At 40.8% G+C, this 23,755-nt stretch overlaps 2 protein-coding genes across 4 annotated transcripts; both read right to left on the bottom strand.

The window, feature by feature from the left end:
* Positions 1–203: 203 nt before the first annotated feature.
* sirt2 (sirtuin 2 (silent mating type information regulation 2, homolog) 2) lies at positions 204–9,592 on the bottom strand. 3 transcript variants are annotated; one of them, XM_082502221.1, is made up of 16 exons: positions 9,526–9,592; positions 7,234–7,280; positions 6,986–7,034; positions 6,537–6,647; positions 6,374–6,415; positions 6,136–6,242; positions 5,557–5,613; positions 5,377–5,445; positions 5,174–5,303; positions 5,024–5,083; positions 4,876–4,931; positions 4,679–4,755; positions 4,451–4,502; positions 4,306–4,373; positions 3,075–3,141; positions 204–1,149 (listed from the first exon to the last, which is right to left on the bottom strand). In XM_082502221.1, coding segments are annotated over exons 3-16 (1,038 nt in total). In that variant the 5' UTR covers positions 6,987–7,034; positions 7,234–7,280; positions 9,526–9,592; the 3' UTR covers positions 204–1,008. The 3 variants fall into 3 exon arrangements, with proteins under 3 accessions (XP_082358347.1, XP_082358346.1, XP_082358345.1); XM_082502220.1 differs by lacking the exon at positions 9,526–9,592 and adding an exon at positions 7,631–7,795; XM_082502219.1 differs by lacking the exon at positions 9,526–9,592 and adding an exon at positions 7,436–7,615.
* A 454-nt stretch (positions 9,593–10,046) lies between these two features.
* dmac2 (distal membrane arm assembly component 2) lies at positions 10,047–15,152 on the bottom strand. The gene is made up of 6 exons (XM_082502222.1): positions 15,046–15,152; positions 14,485–14,675; positions 14,291–14,371; positions 12,338–12,477; positions 12,077–12,239; positions 10,047–10,694 (listed from the first exon to the last, which is right to left on the bottom strand). The coding sequence occupies exons 1-6, from the start codon at positions 15,061–15,063 to the stop codon at positions 10,523–10,525; spliced, it is 765 nt and encodes a 254-aa protein (XP_082358348.1). The 5' UTR covers positions 15,064–15,152; the 3' UTR covers positions 10,047–10,522.
* Positions 15,153–23,755: the final 8,603 nt, after the last annotated feature.

The following is a 23,755-nucleotide window of genomic DNA, read 5'->3' as shown; positions in this document are numbered from 1 at the left end:
GAGGTGATGGTGTGTAAAAGTCACCAAGACCCAACATCTGCAGACCCCCCCTGGCTTTAACGTAAGCAGGAGCGTCATGGCAGTGGTTTCTGAGCAGCTCCTGTAGGTGTGTTGTGCATGTGGTCCTATACTTTGTCCATGTAGCATACATAACCACAGTGTAACCAACTCCTCTATGAAAGACTTAACAGAAGTGAAAATGATCAGCTTTGAAAAGGTAAAATTTATTGCAGGGGGTTGCACTGGTTCCTGTGACATTGTACAGATGTTAATGTTATTGCATCCACCCGAGTATTTTTAAACCCACAAATCAATTCATGATCACACAAGTTTACAATAAAACCAGATCTTCTCATGTCCCCCATGCCCCAAATCAACTTAGGTGTAGACTTTCTTTTGCATTTTTTACATTGCTTTTTTTTTTTTTTAAACATCATTAAAAAAAATTAAACATGAGAGGAACATGAAAAACACGGTAAATTACAAATTGAGACATTTTAGAAGAGCCATGTGCCCAACTGCAGTCACCCATCAGGAAGTTAATTTTGTTAGTAGGAAAGTTATCAGCACAGCAGGTTTTGGCTTGAGGGAAATAACACAGCACCTAAAACAGCCCGCTTATCTTCACAGAAAAGATCATTTTTGATTAAACAAAATATCACATGTTCAATTGCTGGTTTGCATATTCGTCTGAGCCGCTGTGAAGTGCAATGGCGCCTATTTTAGAGACATTAACCACAACGCACATGGGCACGCTATGTGCTACTGCAATACAGATAAATGAACAATAGGTTCTGTTGCAACATAAAATCTGCCGAGCCACAGAGAAAGTGATAAACAGTTTAGACTGAGTTAAAAAAAAAAAAAAAAAAAAAAAAAATGCAAATGACTGATATAAACAGATGTCAGAAAGTCCACCACAGCCTCGCTTCCAGGTAACCCCCCGATGCCACTTCAATCTGTGACATCACCACAGGAGCTTCATTTAATCAGGGAGCTTTTTATTGGTTACTCCTCAGCTTTGGGTTCTGGTGGCGCTGATGCAGAGCTCGCCTTGGCTGTCGCTCCTTTGTTTTCACTGGCCTTCTCTTTTGCATCCTGACTGTCGATCTTGGCGTGCTCCTTCTTCACCAGCTCTTCCAGCTCTGCCTGGAGAGACGTAACAAACAAGAGCTTTAATGCAGCTGAGTCACTGAGATATGGAGCCCAAAGTGGTGGCAACAAGAAAAGCTACAAGACAAACAGCTCAAGCTTTTTTTTTTTGTTTTGTTCTGCGACACCTCTTCCATCAGGAAAACCACAACTTCACAACGATCTACAATAGGCTACCTTGACACTAGGATGTTTTTGCTGCTCAAAAACAAACAAAATAAATAAGAGCAGTTAAAAATCTTTAGACACATTGTTTTTTTCCTAAACAAAATCATCAAAGTAATCAACACGTTGTGGGCTACATAATCGCACAAAAAATCTAAAGTTCAAAATGTAAATCCGATCAGCTCAGTAATGTTTATGGCCTCCACATGCATGTACACAACATTCTAAAGGCCTCATGAGATGGTGAATGATGTCCAACAGGGTCTCCCTGCTGCTGTTTGGCTGCTTCAGATGCACCGATAGGATGCCCCAAAGGTTCTCAGTTGGATTCAGTTTTGGGGCATGTGAGGACCAGTTAATGCCATCAATGCCAGCATCATCTAAGAACAGCCTATGCACTCTGGCCACATGAGCATGGCTACTGTGCACGGCGACCATGGCTCAGGGGGTTGGGAAGCGTATCTGTAACCGGAAGGTCGCCGGTTCGATCCCCGGGCTCTCTGTCCTGGTCGTTGTGTCCTTGGGCAAGACACTTTACCCTACCGCCTACTGGTGTTGGCCAGAGGGGCCGATGGCGCGATATGGCAGCCTGGCTTCTGTCAGTCTGCCCCAGGGCAGCTGTGGCTACAACTGTAGCTTGCCTCCACCAGTGTGTTAATGTGAGAGTGAATGAATAGTGGCATTGTAAAGCGCTTTGGGTGCCTTGAAAAGCGCTATATAAATCCAATCCATTATTATTATTACTGTCCTACACCAGGAGGAACACAGGATCTTCGCTGGCATAATGAAACTTTCATCTCAGTACCTAACAGTAGTAAGCACTGTTGGCTAACACTGTCTAAGGATATGCCTCCACAGAACATCATTGATCCTCTGCCAAGCTGGTCATATCACATATCATTCACCACAACGTCTCCAGACTCTTTCATGCCTGTCACATGTGATCCGTCTGATCCTGCTCTCATCTGCAAGGAAAATGGGTCACCACTAATATAAGACATCCCAGAGGTTCTCAGCTAGCAGGTCTGGCGTGACAGACCCACCACTTCCTCTCTTGCAAAGGTTAATCGAGCTGCATGGTGCTGCACTATCAGCAAAGGTCCCACTGAAGGACATGAGGCCCTCGTGCTACCCTAATGTAGTCTGATTCTGACAGTTGTGTTAAATATGTATGAGTATGCGCTCTTGTTCCTCCTCCCACAAAGAAGCAGACACTGACCCTCCTGCTAGGCCGGCTTCTACTGCTTCTACTGCCCTGTGCTGCGAGGCACAGCAAACATCTGTGTGACAGCACTTATGGCTGTGCCTATGAGCTGAACTATCTCTACAATCTGAATTGACTGCAGGCACTGTGTCATCCTAACAGCAGTGACAAGGACACCAGCAAAATGCAGAACTAGATCAAAAAAAGTTAACAGCCGAAAAAAGAAAAGGGAAAAAAAAAAAAAAAAAAAAAAAAGGTAAGAAATGGTCCACACGCAAAAAATTTTTTTAGTGGTTGTCACCTCTACAGTACAACTGTTGTCACTCTCATTTGCACCAAAGCAGGTGAAATGGACTCACAGTGGTTTCTGCTTCCCAACCAGACAGACTGATACCCTGAAGTTAAAATTACTTTATGTTATATTTTGATGATCAAGTGTTCCCATCACTTTCTGAGCAGTGTTTACTTGTTTTAACCTTACACATGATAGGCCTAAAAACATAGCAAAAACATAACATAGGACAGCATCCTTGAAAGGGGACATGTAACTTACCTTCCATCCCAGAAGATCAGCTAGAGCCAAACATCCATCATCACAAGTACTAATGTGAGCTACATCTCTGGAGAGAGAGGCAAATAAATAGCAACGTGTTAGTGCAAAACAACTTTTTATTTCACTGACAACACCAGCACCGCTTATCTTTTACAGCATAAACTGAGCTGCAAATAAGGCAGCAATGGACACCTTACTGAAGAAAGCAGTTTAAAAATAACCATCATTTTAATTAATTTGCTTTTTGTTTGTTTTGGCACAAGATGCTAATAAATTAAACTCACTGCTTCCACTAAAGCTTTCTTGGTCATTTAAGGCAGCGGTCCCCAACCCCCGGGCCGGTACCAGTCTGTGAGGCGTTTAGTACCGGGCTGCAAGATTTGAGGCTCGGGTGTGAAATTGATGGTTTCAGGGTTTTTATTGTTAACTTGGTTTCCCTAGGTCTTTTCCCGTGTTGTAGTTGTGCATCTTATTTTGAAAGAAATATTTACATGTTACCATAGCGACCAGAAAGCTAAGGGGCAGAGAGAAGGCTGTTAATCTCATGTTGTTGGCGGATTTTAGGAGGACGCTGCTAATAAAGTTACACAACTACACAGTGAATACGCGTTTATTATTATATTTACAAAATATCACAGTTTTTGTCTTGGTCGTGAAATCTTATTTTGTTGTATTTATCCGCAAAACCGCAGAGGCCGATCCGTGAAATTATTGTCTGACATTAAACCGGTCTGTGGCGCAAAAAAAAGTTGGGGACCGCTGATTTAAAGGGAATCTGATAACTTTCGATGACTTTTCAGTTTCATAGAAACTTTTTAGCAAGTCAGATACTGAGCAACATAGTTATAAATTAGTTCAATCATTAATGTAGTGAGTAGTATGAAAAAAAATGTAGTATATTCAAAGTATCTACCAATTCCATTTGGGACAGAGATAAGTCTTTGGTGCCCTCTGGTTGTAAAATGGTGGCCTGCGTGATGTGTGTTCATTACTCTGTGCATCAGTCTGAACTTACAGCATACATTTCACATAAAAATAACTAAATCATAAAACAAAAAACCTTTTCCTGAGTATCTGTTAAACTGTATTTGACACATATATTGTGCAGCTTAATGTAAAGGTACGGCTACAGTACACTGCACTCATTAAGATCTTTTGTTTATATTAGTTTGTAGTAAACGGCAAATGCAGAGTAAAGCTATGGAGAGGAGTAGCTGTGTCTCATTATCACCTGTAAGCCTTGTCTGAGTCAAAGTCCATCCCTTCGCCGAAACCAAACAAACTCATCATGGGCTTAACCTGCACAGAGACGCACATCAACACAAGCCTGCACAAAGAATCCAAGAAAGAAGGAAAAGGAAGTGGTGAGTGCTTACCTGCCCTGATTTCTCCATGTTAATGAGCAGTCTGGGGCAATTTTTTGAAACCCTAAATGAAAAAGAAACACACAAAATAAAGTTTTCACCAGATCTACATGAAATTATAAAATGTGGTTGAGTGCAAAAGCTCTCAAACAAACTCTCCTGCAGGTCTGTGGTCTACTACCACAATTACTGTGGCGGTCTCTGTGCTCAGACAGGAATGTGAAAGTTGAGCTGCAGTACCTGCTGACTAGACTCGCAAATGGTTGAACCTGAAGGGATGTCCCCATAACAATGAGAAGGTCGCAACGAGGAAAATCCTGAAAGGTTTACCAAAAAAAAAAACCAAACCCAAAAACAACATTTACTGTTACTAAGTAGCTGCATCACATTTCCTCAAAATATGCCAGAATGTTCACAAGCCGCTGGTGTCCACTCACCATCTTCATTGAAGTGAAGAATCGGGCAGGTAGGTTCTCTCCAAAGAAGACAATATCTGTGTAAGAAAAAGCAGAAGAGAGAGACTTTCTAAAAGTCATGGTTGAAACTCAACATTACTAACATTTAAACAAATGAACATCTACTGACCTGGTTTAACCAAACTGCTGCACTTGTCACATTTGGGAATGTCGTCAGAAAAGATTTTCTCTACAAGACAGCAGGAGAAAGTTAAGATTCCAAGTGTCTCTTAATCAGACTAAAGCAACAATCCAAAGCAAGAAAACAAAAACACCACACCTTTCATCCACTCCAGGCTGTACTCTTTGCGGCAGCAGAAGCTGACACAGTGTGACGTGTAGAACGTCCCGTGAGCTTCGATTAGGTCGTCTCCTTCGAGCCCGGCTACTCGCTCCAGCGTGTCGATATTCTGAATGAACACAGGCGGGAATGTAAATGCAGCAATAGTGACTTCATTTGTGAAAAGCGAGTGTTCCTCCTACCTGTGTGTAGCAGCGTCTCAGGATGCCCTTGTCTTTCAACATCTTCATGAAATAGTGACAGATTGTTGGCTAAACACCCGCAAAGGTCCAACATGAGAGAATGAACACAGTGTGAGGCCATTTGTAGTTTTCTATATAACAACACATGTGACAAATAATCCGCAAGTGTGCGTGTTGTACCTTAAATTGTCCCGGGTAAAGCTCCCTTGCCAAGGCAAAGAATGGCTCTGGATGTTTCTGAAATACGAGACGGAGAAAAAGATAATTTTTTTTCTAAAATAACAATTTCAAAAAAGTTACAAGATAAATGTAGATGAGTTAAAGCCAAAGCCTTGAAGTTGACCTTTTATGTGTTTACTTACTTTATCCTGTTACAATGGTGCGTGTTCATACTAAACATGGCCAAAGCCATTCACAAGAAACATGGTTTAAAGGGAGGGCAAAGAAAGCTACAAGAGATATGTTTCAGATAGTGGATGATCTGAGGGGTTTATTTTGAGCTGTGAATCATGGGAACCTACTCTGGGAGAGTCCAAGAATAAAACAAATTGAGCTGAAAATGAACATAAAAAAGTAGTTTTTTGACTGAAATATGAGTTATGGTTTAATGTGTTGAATTCGAGGCCGACAGTAATTAATATGTTGTTTTTTGTGTCAATATTAGCGAATACAAAGTTGTTTAAGAAGTGAGTAATAAATGGGCAAAGTTTTATAGCCACTATCTCCCCTCAAGCATGTCCAAAACAATCTCTCACAAACCTTAAAGTAATCTATCTGGAAAATAGCCTCTGGGTAAGGCAAGTTGTATTTTTGCAGGTTTGCATACAGGCCAGTTTCTGGAGAGCGAAAATCTGGGATTCCAGCAGCTGTAGAGAGAAATGATGTTCAGTTACTCATTAAGAATAATAATGATTATTATAATAATAGTAATTAATAAAAGAGGTGATCTTTAAGCAGTTTAAGTGCTTATTCTGTGATATAAAAGAGAGATACTCACATGTGGATATTCCTGCTCCAACCATGCAGATGATGTTTTTACCTGCATGAAAGCAGAGAACCTTGCGGCTCAATCAATAATAACTGCATTGTGGAAACAGGCTTGTAAGCGGTAAATCGATCCACTCCGGTGGGGGGCAGAGTGAAGGCGGGCAAAGACTCACATTTGCCGCTGTTTATGTATCGTGCCACTCCATCCAGAGTCAGCTCATCCAGGACTTTCTCAGCTGAACTGAGGCCCAGCGCGCTGGAGAAGAGGTTGCGCATGAAATCCACTGATGGGAACACAGGGAAAATCAGATAAAGGCAGAAATCGATACATTCAGCCAAGTCAAGAGGCAGCTCCTAGTCTGATAAAACATGTCTCAGCACAGCCACTGCATTAGCAGGAAAATGCAGAGGACACTGACACTGTTTAGTCACAAGTAGTAAAGTATATCTTGGGATTTAGCTACTAAGAAGTACATTATACTGCTGGGTTGGCACAATGGTCAAACTAACAGCAGAAATATATACAACTGGGAACCAGTCCAATCACTGGATGTAAGCAGTAAAGTAAGAGTGAAAATGAAAATACAGAAGTTATAAATCCCGTGTCTATGTGTTCACGTACTGTCTGCGTCTCCTGCAGCCTCGTCTTCACTGCTGTCGTCGGATTGTTCCTGCATAGGAAACAATACTAACATTTACAAGCATATCACATTTATCTACACTGCACTGAAATATTGCTGAACAGCTTTATCACCTCTTCCTGTCTCAGACACTGACAAATGAGGGTTTTGTTTGGATTATGTCAATCTGACGGATTTAACCACACCTCGCTGCTAGCATTCACTGCTTCACACACACTACTATTCTCACCTCTGGTTCGGGAGTGACCTCCTCCTCTTTTTCTGATTTAGGAAGTTCTACAAATGTAAAAATAAAACAGCACGTCAAACTCACCGCACAGTTTCACGTAAAACGAATGCACCTAGCTTTGAAGCTAGCTACACTAGCACGCAGAAACAGCGACACATTCTCGAAGTTTAACCGAAATTTAACTATCATACATCCGTCCTACCTGACGAATCAGACATTTATCCGTCTGCTGAGGATCTTACACCACAAGGGTTCTGATGACAATCGATTTAAATGCCGAATTTTAAGAAGTTATGAGAGGTATCTAACACACAGCTAGCTGTTCTGTTGTTGTCCGTCACAAACGCGGTCCGTGCTTACTCTTTTGTTCAGCTTCACAAGAAAAGTCTGTTCCTACCTTCAGTTTGGGACTTTCGATAAGACTATTTGACTCCAGTTACTCCGAAACACTGCTCGGTGGTGTGGTTCCAACCAAAGCACCCACATCATGTGGCCAATGCTAATTTACAGTTTGATGTGTTTCACACAAGTTTCGACAGGTGGGTAGTGCTGTACCATGCTGCAAAGTTACGTATTGATGTAACACCAAGTAAAGACGCGGTCAGTATTGCCCATACCAATACCGATACTGAGACCTTTACTCCATAAAGCCAGCTTATGTAGCGGGAGCAGTGTGTTATGACTTGTGAGATGAATCATAATCAATTTCGAAATTCTGAACACATTTTAATGACCAATAAATCACTGTCATTTTTGCTTTCCACAATAATTAATGAACACAACAAAACACACCTTTCAACTTTTTATTTTGAAACTGGTTTTTTTTCTTCTTTTAATGTAAATGTGGCTGTCTTTAAGGTTTTATTGATCAACTTCTGTTGTTTAAATGTGCTATTAGCTATAAAAAAAATGTTTAGTTTTTTTAATAATTAAAAAAATAAGATACCAAAGTCAAACATAAAGGCTCAGACATTTTTCAGAGTGCATTTTTGATGTTCTTCTTCTTCTTCACTTCCAAAAATGCAGTGGACTACATACTGAACTTCGAGGACAGAAACAAAGTATCATCAATCCTGTCATGCTAGCATCTATCCAATGCCAATACCAGCATTTGGAAAGTTCTTAACTGCTGCTTCTTGGTTTTAACCCTAAAACAGCTTTAAAATTAATTTATATTATTATATAATTATGATATATTTTTGAATACAAAAATTGCCTCCAGGTAAATAATAATAATAATAATAATACATTTTGATATTTACTTACAGTCTATACCACAAAATACCTTTTCCCGCATTCCTTGGGTGATGTAATCATTTAGAGTGTAATTTCTAGTTTCTCATCTCAGATCTCAGGCTGACAGATCACGTGCTCCTTTTTTCTTTCATATCAGATTGTGTTTTTTTGTTTTTTTTTACTTAATTCACCGTGAGTGTGATGTCCACTGGAGAATTTGTTTGAAATAAATAAATAAATATATATATATATATATATATACATATATATAATTATTATTCAAATTTTTAATGGTCACTGTTCGACTGGTCACTCCCATGGAAACACGAACAGACATCCCTTATCAGTGAATCTGATTTACTAACACACAATTTAAGGTCAGAAAACTGGCCATAAATGTGACAATTACTTTGCTCGCAAACTAAAACCTCAAACAATCCTCAGGGTAAGGAAGTTTCCACCCACAAATTACTAATTGAGGACCATTTCGACTTTCTCTTATTTATTTTCATGTCCCATGAAATAATTAGCTGCATTCATTCACACTTCATTCTACCATAGACGAATCATGTTCCACAAAATCCATTGGTTTACACTGAGCTCACCTACAAAGTGGACGACATTCAAATCCTCACAACCTGTGTGGATATTACAATAAACACAGCAGCCTTTTCTCCATATATTTTGTTTTATAAATTAATTTGTTTTGGTGTTGCTTCACAAAATAGCATTTTCAATACATGTGATAATAGGAAAAAGTGGCCAGTAGGTGTCAGTAGAAGGCTGCGGGTGTCAGATTGGTTCAAAACCTCATTTTAATTCTGGCACAACTCCTTCCAGCGTTTCAGTCTCTCACAAAGCCTCGCTGTGCCCATCACTACAGCTGATCCCAATACTTGATATTATATTAAATATCACCAAAAATGCATGTAGTCAGTAAACTGTTACTTAACATTTGAAATTATTATACATTTTGTACTTTAATATAGCTTCCAGTACTATCCAACATAACAAAATAAATGCTACCAAATGACTTGAGATGGTATATTTACATACAAAAGTAGCAGCAGTTTCTTCACCCACATTCACTCTTCTCTCATAGGTGTCTTCATCAGTCCATTGACACTGCTGCAGAACAAGGCTCACACTGGATTATGGGCTTTAGTTTCCTCACATAAGCTCCTGCAGTGCAGATTACAAATACATACAGACACGCTGTGATGTGTGACGACATCGCTTGCACTATCTTTAAAACATGTGACAAGAGTAAATGGTAAATGGCCTGTATTTGTACAGCACTTTATTTAGTCCCTAAGGACCCCAAAGCGCTTTACACTACTGGTGATGGCAAGCTACATTGTAGCCACAGATGCCCTGGGGCGCACTGACAGAGGCAAGGCTGCTGGACACTGGCGCCACCGGGCCCTCTGACCACCACCAGTAGGCAACGGGTGAAGTGTCTTGCCCAAGGACACAACGACCGAGACTGTCCGAGCCAGTGCTCAAACCGGCAACCTTCCGGTTACAAGACGAACTGCCAACTCAGAGTTGGCAGTAAAGCTAACAATAATTGTCACACTCTTTATTCTTTGTCAGTCTTTATTATATTTACACTTATATTTACATTCAGCAACAATTGAGACAGAAACGGTTTAGGTGGCATATAAATTTACATCACATATGTGTACATACCTATAAACTGATTCTGGTTTAAAGCAACCCAGTTTGTTGGGTTTGTGATTGTTTAATCACATTTGACTTCATAAACTATAAGTCTGATATTGAGGTCAATGGAAAGGCCTAAAGGCCTAAAGACCAGTCAGTGACCCCCGGCAACCACCTGTTTCTAAGGAAAAATGTGTATTCTGGGATTTGTGAACTGCTGCATAAGTCAGATATATTGGCTCTGCTAATTTTTTCTTGCTGTTGTATCTGCTGCCCTTCTCCATGCTGCATTTCTCTGATGTCTCACAGGCTGTATCGAGTGAGATGGCACATGAACAGACAGAAGAGATTGCCCGTTTCCTCTCTGATTTCCATCCCAATCCACATGCTACCTCTGTCTTTGCATTTGCTCCTCTTCTTCTTCTTCCACCTTCCTCAGATTGTGGTCGTAGCCATTAGCTGTGATCTGGCACTGTGGTAGCATTTCCTCCAGCAGGATGATGACCAGGCCGGGATTTGAAATCCCAGGTAGGGATGAGACATTCAGATGCTTCAGTCCCCTGCAGCAGGCAGAGACAGTAAAAGAAATAAAGAAGTACTTACAGTTTTTTCTGAATGCTTAAACCCTAACTGTGATTCCTGTAGCACAATCTTTAAAACTATTCAGACTTATAGCAAAACCACTCACTGAGTTTGCAAAACTAAAAGCACAAAAACTGCTTTGCACTCAGTTTGCAATTTTGTAACACACACTTTGCAAAGCTGTAGGCACAATTCACTGCACAACACTCAATTACCAAATTTCCAACACACTCCTAGCAAAAGTATACACATGTATGGCTATCATTAACACTAATTTGCCAACTGTCTGGCACACTTTCACATGTGAAAACTTTTTTAGATAATTAGTTCACTTTGCAATCAGCCTAAGCACTATAATACAGGTAAGCTGTGTGTGCGGAGTACAATGGTGGGAGCAGAAAGAGTGAGAAGTAGAGGAGGCCGAGGAAGAGGACGTGGAGGTGAAGAAGTAGGATGAAGAGGACGACAAGGACAAGGAGGAGCAAGAGGAAGACGAGGAGGGGGGAGAGGAAGATGAGGAGGGGGAGAGGAAGGGTAGGAAGAGTAAGAAATAGAATTGCTGATGACATCAGAGCTACAATAGTGGACCATGTAATCAACCGTGGAATGACCCTGAGGGTAGCTGGCCAACGGGTCCAGCCTAACTCGAGCCGCTACACTGTAGCAAGTACCATAAGGACATCTTGAAATGAGAATCGGTTAGTACAGTCACTTCGCACAAAGATTTGTAGCACTGCCGTATGCCAATGAGAAACACACCAATACCATTGATGTAAAAATACTGAAATTGTTACTTTACAGAATTGCTAGATGACCAGATGCTGGGGCAGAGGAAGCATGTTCACTGCAGACCAAGTAACCCATATAGTCATTATGGCGATTGCAAATAATCCTATACTTGGAAATAAACACTTGTGTTTGTTTTGATGTGTTTGAATAAACACCAGTACTTGAAGTTTGGATCCCTCTATGCTTATGGATCTATGACAGAAGTATGAGCTCAAACTGACATAGCCTACCTTGTGCACAGAGAAAGCAAAAGCCAGATGTGTTTTGTATTCATACCATCAGTGTGCAGTTGGCGCATTGTGTGCTTAGTAGATGATGGCTTGTGTGTACTGTTTGATACGGAAACACCATTTTTACGAAGGTGTGAAGAGTTAATCTAGCTGTGTTTGCTTTTGCAAGAGAACTACAATGTTTTGATGATTGGGTGACAGGTTTTCTTATTTGTGTGAAGAGTTTTGCAAAATTAGCCAATAGTTACAAAAAATGTGCTTAAGCAATCAGAAAAAACTGTATTATAACAAATATCACTAGTGATATTAACTAGTATTTTGATGCATTTTGGCTCATTTACTTGAGATTCCTGAGCGCAGCCAGGCCGCCTGTGGTGATGCGTGGACAATGTGAGATGTCTAGCTCCTCCAGAGAGTCCTGGAACAAATGGAGCCTGGCCAGGAACCAGTCGTCCACTTCAGGACAGCCTTTTAATTTTAGAGTCCGCAAAGATCGCTGCCTCTCTGTGGTGACATAAATCAGATCAGAAACTAGACTTGCTTGCTGAATATTAAAGAAATTAATTATCAGCAAGTGAAAAAATTAAGTTTGAACTCAGTACCCAAATTTTCCAGTCCTGTGTAGTTGATGATGGTATAGCTCATGTCTGCTTCTTCTATAGGCGTGTTTTTGTGATTTAAGAAGTCCCAGCTGAATTTGCCCCTCTGGTTTGTACGAAACCACTCAGACTGGCCGACATACCTGAGAATCATGGATCACAGCAGCACAAAGACAAGAACTTAACTCAAACACTTCACACACACACGTATACACACACACACACACATATATATATATATACACACATATACATACATATATATATATATACACATCCCCGAAACAGCAATAGCAAGAGAAAAGAAAAAACTAAAAAGTTTAAAAGTATCCAACTCTAGTGCTTTTGTCATGAGACTCATCTGCTCATCATCTTTATTCTTCAGCACAGCCTGAACTCTCTTGGTCAAGCTTTCTTCAGGAATAGTGCTCCAGGCTTCTTAAAAGTTCTTCTTTCGATGTTTTGCATTTTGTTCTGTTCTTTGTCTCACTGATCTGCTTAACTAATGTTGAGGTCTGGGCTCTGGAGAGGCCAATCCATAACACTATCAGTGTTTTACTGTGAGTTTTTACTGCATTGCCAGTGTTTTGGGATCATTCTTATGCTGAAAAATGAAGCTGTTGCCAATCAGACACTTTCAACATGGTATTGCATGTTGAATCAAAATCTGATGCAGCCAATCAGCTTTGACCCAACACCACTGGGAATGCAGCCACAAACCATGACAGAGCCTCCACTATGTTTTACTGTTGGCTGTAGACACTCACTGTGATCCCCATCTCACAGTGAAGATGTTTGTGTTCAATAATTTGAACCACAAATTTCAAATTTGGATTAATTACTCCATAAGAGCCTCGGGCTGTGGGTGGACAACAAACTGGACTGGTCATGCAACACAGAGCACCTGTATAAAAAAGCCCAAAGCCGACTGTACTTCCTCAGGAGGCTGAGGTCTTTTAACATCTGCAGGAAGCTCCTGAGGATGTTTTACCAGTCGGTGGTTGCTGGAGTACTGTTCTATGCTGTGGTGTGCTGGGGGAGCAGCACAGCAAAGAAGGACTCATCCAGGCTGGAGAAACTGATCAGGAAGGCTAGCTCTGTGGTCGGCATGAAGCTGGACACTCTGGTGACAGTGGCAGAGAAAAGGACACTAAAAAAACTGCTGGACATTATGAACAATGCTGGGCATCCTCTGCACACGGCCATTAACAATCAGAAGAGTCTGTTCAGTGACAGGTTGCTTCTCCCCAAGACAAGAACTAACAGACTTAAAAACTCCTTTGTCCCACACGCCATCAGACTGTTTAACTCCTCTCTGGAGGGGAGAGGGAGGGGAAACAGGAGGACAAAGGAGGGGGGAACAACTAAGCTGTAGTGCCTCTTCACCTCACTGTGCAATACCTTGTGCAATACTTTTTGTAAATAGTCAACAGTGCAATAGACTCAATACTTGAAATGTGCAATTCACTTGTATTTTTATTTTTTATTCCTATTTATTCTATTTATCCCCTTTGTATATTTTATTTATATTTGTCTCTGTATTTATATGTGTGTGTGTGTGTGTGTGTGTGTGTGTGTATATATATAACAATTCTGTAACTGTAACTTCGGTCGTTGCTGTGCTTTTTTTGGAAGTCGAATTTCCCAGAGGAACCCACCCGAGGGATTAATAAAGTTCTATCTTATCTTATCTTATCTTATCTTATTACCAATGATATTCAGGCCAGCTGAGTAATTTGGCATATCTGAACCTTTTCTCTTTTTCTCCCTTCAATAAACTGTTTCTGTGCAAGAAATGTTTGCAACACGGTTCAAATTTCATCCTGGAACTATTTTTCAAGATTTCAAGAAAAAACTGACCATTATTAAACCTGAAAATGTTTGGTGGACAGTTATTAAATATGTAAACAATCCTTCTATAGCTACAGTGCAGGCACAAGGGAACAAGGCACTTACCTAAATCCTCCCTTCAGACTCAAGATGTAATACGCTGATGCTATGTCTGGCCCATAAAACCTTTGTGTGTAGCTATAGTAGCTGGAAGAAAGTAAAAGTAGCAGAAAAGTCAGTGATTTACACCAAACAACAGAGAGCAGCAGGAGCAGGAACAGGTGCATCATCATGTTACAAAGTCCCAAAATGAGTCCTACACATTTTTCTTTTGAAGCTGGCTCCTTTGTGCCTGATACCTCCACCTGAGGAGCATCTCTACATCATAGAAACGCTGGGTGAGGAACAGGAGGAGTCTCCTGTGCAGAGGAGGAGGAGATGCTGAGTTGGTGCTCCACTGTCGCCTAGCAACAACGAGGAGAACTGATCGCTGGCAACATCTGTGTAGATACTGTGCACAGAGACAGGAAATGGGATGGAGGATATGAACGGTGACTACTGTCAGGTTAAACCTAAGTAGAGAATCAATGACAGCACATGTCTGTTAACAGTGTGGTTTTTGTTTTCCATTCAGACACGGAGATTTTGCCATAATTACGTATCTTACAGTTAGGTTATGTAAAAACGTGTCTCACACAAATTCAACCACAGGTCTTTTCTAACATTAGCTAACGTTACTCTTATCGTATTTATATGGTTCAGCTACCTTGCAAAATCCTAACAACACCATGCGCTTTAAGCCTGCCGGGCCTGCCTTACGTACAACATGTAATTTAGTCAGCTTAATGCAGTAATAAGTCGAAATTTGAAGGGTAACTTACTGTCAAGGGGGCCGACATGTTGACGCCGCTTTACAGAAAGTCGGAAAGGACAAACCGCACGCTTCCGCTTCTTGCTGGTGTCAGTTTGTTGTTGTTTTTCGTGTTCACCGCAAGGTGTCGCTCAATCCACGTGTCTAGTCCAGATTAGAAGCTCCTGAGTGGAGTTCTTCCCTCATAAAGTCCAGACGGACTTACAACTAGGCAAATCGTGAGGCAGTGAGAAAAAAACATGGTCTAACAAGCATTCAATGTCTTTGATTACTAAATGTATATACATGACACTGTTATGAAAAGAGTACAATTTCAGTTTTATTTATATAGCGCTAAATAACAACAGTGCCTTAAGGCACTTTGTACTGCAAGGCCCCACAAAAATACAGAGAAAACCCCAACAGTTTAGACTGACCCCCTGTGAGCAAGCACTTGGCAACAGTGGAAAGGAAAAACTCTCTTTTAACAGGAAGAAACCACCAACAGAACCAGGCTCAGGGAGGGGTAGCCATCTGCTGAGACCGGTTGGGGGTGAGTTGAGAGAAGCAGGACAAAGAGAAGCTGTGGAAGAGATCCAGAGCTTAATAATAACTAATGATTAAACGATTGCTGTTTCAGCATGTTGTGAGTGAAAAAGAAACACTCAGGGCATCATGGAAAATCCCCAGCAACCTAGGCTTCAGGGTCACATGATCCAGCCCTAACTAACTATCTGCTTTATCAAAAAGGAACATTTTAAGCTCAACGAAAGTCACATTTGGAAGTGTTTTTGCCAGTGTGCTAACTCATTTTAAAGCACTGCTGTCTTATCTTCTTGTTATTAAGAACGATTCCTTCAAAATCGTTTTAAAACACCAGGAGCGTATAATTGAATTTGCATATGCACACTAAGCAGGTTACTGTCCCCCCATCCTGACATCAGAAAGAGCTGTCAACACGTTACACTCTTACGTTTATAACCAGGCAAACACAAAAGAGTGCAGAAGAGTATGATGCTTATATGTGCAGTGAACTAAATATTCAAGAATAACACACGCATTATTAGCGGGGATAGTGTTAATCCTGTTCCATCTTCACTCTGCTTTTCATGCAAGAACACAGCTGATGTGATGCTGCAATTCAAATTGAGTGTGTTTCTGTATCATTAAACACAACCTTTAAATCACTGCAGACTAAGGCTCTCAAAAAATAGTCCAAATTCAATTATACAATTAGATATCCAAAGAGAATACCAACATCGATTTTTAAATTGATTGTAAAAATCAGTTACCAGTTATTCATCCTTCAAATGGGATTCTGTCTGGCAGAGTCAGAACAGCTGTGTAGGTTTTGTGGCTCCGAGGTGCAAAGCATAAAAACAAAAAAACGTTTAAAGGTCAATCAACCGTTTATTTGCTTGTTTGGACACAAATCCCTCATAGTACCAGGCCAGTTGGGACAAAGGAAAAACTGCTTCAGTCCCTGATTGTCTCCCAGGTGTCTGACTATTTTGAGGGATTTTATTTAGATTCTCATGGAATAGGATCTGACTAGATTTGAAGTGAACATAAAGAGGATATCACTGGCTCATTTTCAGGTAACCAAAACTTTTAATTGCAGTCTCCTGTGATTAAGGTTTTAGCCATAAAGTTATTCGTCCTGTGTAGTCAGAAAACATTTTTCAGTTATTTTCCATTTTCTTAAAATGCTTGTTAGAGCTAGGCTGACATGGGAAGCTTTTCTTAGCTGGTAGTACTCTCCCAGTACATGCAATTATAGTCCATATTATGGAATATCCTACATAATGTGGTCTATGAGGTTTTCCTCACACACATTCCCAGACTGCTGCTTTGTTGCTTCAGCATTGTTGCTTAAGTCAGCAGTATGTGTTTAACCTTTTTGGATTTTTCTATTATAACTTAACCTTTGTTTGTAAAATATGCCATTCTGGTGCAGTAGCTGCCAGTGTACATGTGCACTGCCTTTTCATTATAAACATGCTCATAGCTGAATGGGGAAATCCTGACTTTTTGAGTTGATAACCAGCTTGCTGTGACCGCTTAGCCTGATTTCTGACAACATGTGTAAATGAAGCCAGATAAGGACAATGTATCCTGGGAATGCTGGACTTTGCTCTCAGTACAGGCCCCCCGAAGCTTCCATTATGCCAGAACAAAGACATTTACAAACATCTCAGCTCATTGGCATTTCAGCTGTACAGAAGTGCTGTGGTAAATGTTGAAGCAAAGTTTTCACAACCTTTTAAGAGCTGTGTGTTTGGTTGTACAGTGAAGAATCACGTCTAATCCACTGATGCTGCAAACCTCAGAGTGTCAGGGGTCACTAGTTCTCCCAGCTTGGGTTAGTCAGGCTGCACACCTCCACACAGAAATCCAAGAAATAATCAAACAGATACGATATTTATGTTTTGGGGTTGAAGTGTTAAGATTTCCAGCCCTGCCTGCAGACAGTTAGTTGCAGAGTTTGCTGTGGGTGTCATCTCCCAGGAGGAGTTGTGGCATGGTTAGGTAGATTTGTGACAGGACAGCAGTAGGAGTGAAAGAGAAGTTTACAAGATGGTAGTGAGACATGCTGTAGTGTATAGTTTGGGGACGGTAGCACTGACAAAAATCTGTCAGAACTGAAGAAGTGAATATTTTTATTGGGGGTGACCAGGATGGAGCTTTTTGGAGACAAGGTTAGGCAAGGCTGAGATGGTTTATACATGTGCAGAGAAGGGATATACTGGAAAAAAGATGCTGTAACGGTGGACCCAAGAAATACCAGCCGGAGCGACTTTGACAATGCAGAACTTTTTTATTAAACTCGGGGTTGTACGTGGACACATATACTCCGCGCTCTCTTTCTCTGCTGTCACCTCCGTCTCCGTCTGTCACTGCCAACATATAAAGAGACACAATCACTGTCAGATCCCAGCACACCTGTTCACCCCGCCCCTGCGCCGCCCCGGGAGCTCACTGCGTCACGCCTCCTCTGCAGCTGGCCAAGGACCACACCCACGCCACAGATGCTGAAGAGGAAGACGACAGAGAAGATCCATGGATGCAGTTGTGTGTGCAGCTGTGGTGACCCCTAAAGACAGCAGTCATCACAACATCACATGCAAATCATGTCTGTATCTAAATCTTTACAGCTTCCAAAACCTTCAGTAAAAAGGAGGTGAATGAGATTTAATTTAATCTGCAGATAGACTGTAGTCTAGCCTCCTCTACACTGAGGTAGAGGAGGCAGTGATACACCACTGCCAATGATACTGAAGTCATTTTATGAATCTGCTGCTGTTTGTATTCTCCTGTGTCGCCTCTTAATTATTCAGACCATACAAATAGCTGTCTGCTTCTGACATGTCAGTCAGTATGCTTCTGAATCATTCACCTCAAGGCATACATCTCTATGTCAGTATCACTTCTTTATAGAACTTCTCTGCAAGCACTGAGTGTTTTTTCTCTTTGACACCACAGGGAGATAAGGGAGAGTGTGAAATGTCTCTCATCAGACAGATTTACTGCTGAAAAACAAGCCAATGCCACACTCCCTTTTCCACGCACGCACACACCTCCCTACGTAGGCCATCAGTATGAAGTGACGGGCGGCTCGCACCTGCTGGAGGCGCACACAATTAGCAAATGAGATCATGGCTAGCACTTTTCCTGAGTGTTTGCAAATGACAGGCAGAGAAAAGAAGCCACAGTTGAAAAAAGATCTCTTTGGTGTGATGGTGATGCTGATGTTAGTGCTTAAAGCTGTGTCGGTAGTCCATGCAATGCAGCAGTAATCAGCATGAATAAAACACCCTGCCAGAATATTTTGCACATGTATCACACGATTCATACAATGGAAACATGGCAGGAGGAAGAGAAGTTAGTGACAAAGTAAGAGTCTCTGTGGAGTGCAAGCAACTCACACTGTTGAAGGAATGGCTGAATGAACATATGGACCAATGAGGTAAATGAAGTGACTGGCAGAGGTAATGAGTGAATTGATTGGTGCACAGAATAGATGCGCTGCTTACTAGAGCAGAATTTTAATGCTTTATCAGAGGTTGTTAGACAACGCTTCTGTTTTTTCCCTCCATGGTTAAAGTGCTCATGTGTGGAAGTGGTTTGACTCAGAGTTAACTGTCAGAGCGACTGATGATCATAGATTCTGATCAGTTTGAGATATTCAGTAAATAAGTATTCTGCATGCAGCTCTGCTCGGAAACACCCAGAAACAAATCACCAGAAGCTTTTCCGTGCACCTCGCTGCGTTACTGATGGGCTTTTTTCCCATAATTCACATAAAGTTTGATGCATTCTGTTCATATATGCCTTAAAGGACCGGGTGTTCACTTCAAGTGTGGAGTCAACAAAAAGTGAGACCACAGTTATACTGCACATGTTGCTAGTCTATGCCATAAAAATGTCAGCAAATGCTTTGGAGAGGTAGCATTAGATTCTTAAATAACACATAAAGTGTGAACGGCCAAGAATAGTGGTGCTAGATCAGTTACCAGGTATATAAAACCTGAGCTTGTGCCCAACAGTGATGGTCGCCTGCTTTTCGGGAAAAGAGCAGAGGAGGGTCATATCAACAAAAGCTGCCATCTACTTCCCCAAAAACTGGCCAATTAGGATTACTCACGTGACTTTGACTTGTGTGAATGCATGACTGCATTTTGTGCATGAGTGATTTTCATTTTTTACAGTGAAGTCACAATCAGGTAACCAGTAACATTAATTAATAGATTTATTGACCCATAAAATGTCCTTCCTGTTGTTGTTGTTATTGTTGTTGTTACAGGGTAGCATAAAGACATTAATTAAAGACAATCAAAACACAAGAAGACAAGGAAATACATTATTCGTGCTCCTAATTACAAAATATGCTTGTATAACATTCCACTGGCTACACGAAACAGTTTAAATATATTTACCCGTCAGCTTGAAAGGCTTGGGGTGGGCGCTGCATGGACAACTTTGTGAACACAATAATGTGAGAACAAACTGATACGATACATGCCTCTACGAAAAATTTTGATATTGAAAATTTGGCAAACATAATAGCCAAAGGAGGACAACAGGATTTCTGAAATTTCAATTCAGTTTCAATTTCAATTATATATATGTGTGTGTGTGTGTGTGTGTGTGTGTGTGTGTGTGTGTGTGTGTGTGTGTGTGTGTGTGTGTGTGTGTGTGTGTGTGTGTGTGTATTTAAATTTTATACAGCGCCAAATCACAACAATAGTCACTTCAAGGTGCTTTATATTGTAAAACAGACCCTACAATAATAGACACAGAGAAAAACCCAATAATCATATGATCCTCTATGAGCAAGCACTTTGGCAACAGTGGGAAGGAAAAACTCCCTTTTACAGTTTTTTCTGATTGCTTAAGCACATTTTTTGTAACTATTGGCTAATTTTGCAAAACTCTTCACACAAATAAGAAAACCTGTCACCCAATCATCAAAACATTGTAGTTCTCTTGCAAAAGCAAACACAGCTAGATTAACTCTTCACACCTTCGTAAAAATGGTGTTTCCGTATCAAACAGTACACACAAGCCATCATCTACTAAGCACACAATGCGGCAACTGCACACTGATGGTATGAATACAAAACACATCTGGCTTTTGCTTTCTCTGTGCACAAGGTAGGCTATGTCAGTCTGAGCTCATACTTCTGTCATAGATCCATAAGCATAGAGGGATCCAAACTTCAAGTACTGGTGTTTATTCAAACACATCAAAACAAACACAAGTGTTTATTTCCAAGTATAGGATTATTTGTAATCACCATAATGACTATATGGGTTACTTGGTCTGCAGTGAACATGCTTCCTCTGCCCCCAGCATCTGGTCATCTAGCAATTCTGTAAAGTAACAATTTCAGTATTTTTACATCAATGGTATTGGTGTGTTTCTCATTGGCATACGGCAGTGCTACAAATCTTTGTGCGAAGTGACTGTACTAACCGATTCTCATTTCAAGATGTCCTTATGGTACTTGCTACAGTGTAGCGGCTCGAGTTAGGCTGAACCCGTTGGCCAGCTTCCCTCAGGGTCATTCCACGGTTGATGACATGGTCCACTATTGTAGCTCTGATGTCATCAGCAATTCTATTTCTTACTCTTCCTACCCTTCCTCTCCCCCCTCCTCATCTTCCTCTCCCCCCTCCTCGTCTTCCTCTTGCTCCTCCTTGTCCTTGTCGTCCTCTTCGTCCTACTTCTTCACCTCCACGTCCTCTTCCTCGGCCTCCTCTACTTCTCACTCTTTCTGCTCCCTCCATTGTACTCCGCACACACAGCTTACCTGTATTATAGTGCTTAGGCTGATTGCAAAGTGAACTAATTATCTAAAAAAGTTTTCACATGTGAAAGTGTGCCAGACAGTTGGCAAATTAGTGTTAATGATAGCCATACATGTGTATACTTTTGCTAGGAGTGTGTTGGAAATTTGGTAATTGAGTGTTGTGCAGTGAATTGTGCCTACAGTTTTGCAAAGTGTGTGTTACAAAATTGCAAACTGAGTGCAAAGCAGTTTTTGTGCTTTTAGTTTTGCAAACTCAGTGAGTGGTTTTGCTATAAGTCTGAATAGTTTTAGAGATTGTGCTACAGGAATCACAGTTAGGGTTTAAGCATTCAGAAAAAACTGTAACAGGAAGAAACCTCCGTCAGAACTAGGCTCAGGGAGGGGCGGGGCCATCCAGCAGAAGCAAGACAGGACAAAAGACATGCTGTGGAAGAGAGCCAGAGTGTACATAGTGCCATAGTGCATTTATTTAGGAAGGATATAATATATGCCTCTCATACTGGTATCTTAGTTGCATCGACAGACAATCTTTGACAGTCTGGAATTCTGCAAAATTCATAAAATTCATGCATTTTTTTATATGCAGGTTTCTCTATGTTGCACTATAATATGTAGCTATGATGTCACCACTGTTTCAGTCTTTTGACAAAATGACATTTAAAGCTTTTTCCACAGTTTGCATTCAGTGAAATTTCACAATGATAGTCACCCTTCTGTTGTCGGATTTTCAGACTGTCAGACTGTATGGATTTTCAGGCCAGGGCACAATTTGATAGGAGGAGCAATGAAAGCTTTTCCATGTTAATTCTGGAGGAATTAAGATTAAGTGGTAAAAATTTCTTCTGCCAGGAGGCTCAGGAGTTGCACTGGCAGCTACTTTTCTTTCTACAGTTCTTTTATAAAAATCACAAAATCCTGTCTTCAAGATGCACTGATCCCAAGACGTAATATTCTTTGTCTTGACATCCTTTTTTAGTGTTTGTGAAGCACACCAACACAGACATCTTGTATTTATACACTGTAGGGTATTTTTAATAGTAATGAGTGATCATACTGTTTTACTGTCACTCTGAGCTCTCTGGTGTTCTTTTGTCCTCTGTGGCAGCGGGAAAATCAATAAAATCAATGAATCCTTACATACAACATGTTCTGGTTGCCTGCTGGGCTTTTAAGAGGACTATTTTTATGAATAATTTTCTGCTGTCAATCAACCTGATGTCAACAATTTGCCCTGCACTTCTTTTTTTACCTTCTCAGCTACTGACAGGGTTGCTCCAGACAACAGTGATGCCAAGCAGAGGTTGGAATCAGGATGGTTTAACGTATGTAATAATGTTGAGTCTGAGACTGCAGGCTTACAAAATTCTGATGACATTACAGAGAATCTTTAATTTTATTATCATTTCCCCAGAAAAAAATGACACTGTTTTCAGTTTTGGTTGGCCAGTCTATAGCCTTTTTAAAAGAGACATTACATCTAAATTGGTTGAAAAATTAAAGTTGAAAAGATATATTTTGAGGCTGTTATAAGTGGTTAATTTAACCTTATTTCAACCATCTATTAACTCACACAAATGTCTAAATGGTACAGAGCTGAGGCGTTTACCTCATTTTAAGCACTGCTAAGGACCAGATCATTTTTTTTACTATTTCCTTACAGCTAACAGAGGGTGTACTCTCTTTTTCACATGACTCTAATCGTCATATTTACTAATTATACATGCTTCTCTGCTCACTCGACCTGATGTAAATCCAATATTCCTTCTGCTTGCCTGGCAGACTGTCATTGAGTTCAAAGCAATTCATGCTCTTCAGGCAGCATTAGAGCATGCTTGAAGAAAACTACCACGATTATAAGAACGCAAATTTCATTTTCACCCACATTTGTCAGACGTTCATCACTCGGACTGTTTCTCATTCTGGAAGAGAAAACACTGCTACCAGTTTTGTTAGAAAATGAAATTTCCCAGTTCCTGCTCCCCTATGGCTTGCCACTTTTTACTGTGAGTTAGAGTAAGTGATGGCCCTGTGGGAAAGCCATTAGCCGCTCATGGTCTCTTTTGTTCTTTCTCTCTTGCTGCTTTTCCCAGTTTCTGGAGAGATCTAGTAAAAACACACACGTTCACCATGCATACACGCACACACAAACACAAACCACTGCACCAATTCTCGAGACCGTTAGAGGCTGTCAGAGTTGTTTTGTTTTGACCAGGTCCCATAAGGCCAGCGGAGTCTGTAAATCTCTGCTGTCCTGGCAGGAAAGCAATTAGTGGGCGGTCATACTGGGCCAGTTTGTTTAATGCTGTCTTTGAAGGACAGTCAATTTGGAGGGGCAAAAGGGGCATTTGTGCTTAAAATTCTGAAAAGCACAGATGTTTGTATCTTCCAGACAAAAAGCTGGAGAGTTTAACTGGTAAAATAAGTGCA

The sequence above is a fragment of the Aulonocara stuartgranti genome, assembly GCF_965226115.1.
Source record: "Aulonocara stuartgranti genome assembly, chromosome: 14".
NCBI lineage: Eukaryota > Metazoa > Chordata > Actinopteri > Cichliformes > Cichlidae > Aulonocara > Aulonocara stuartgranti.
This window is presented reverse-complemented; position numbering and strand designations above follow the sequence as displayed.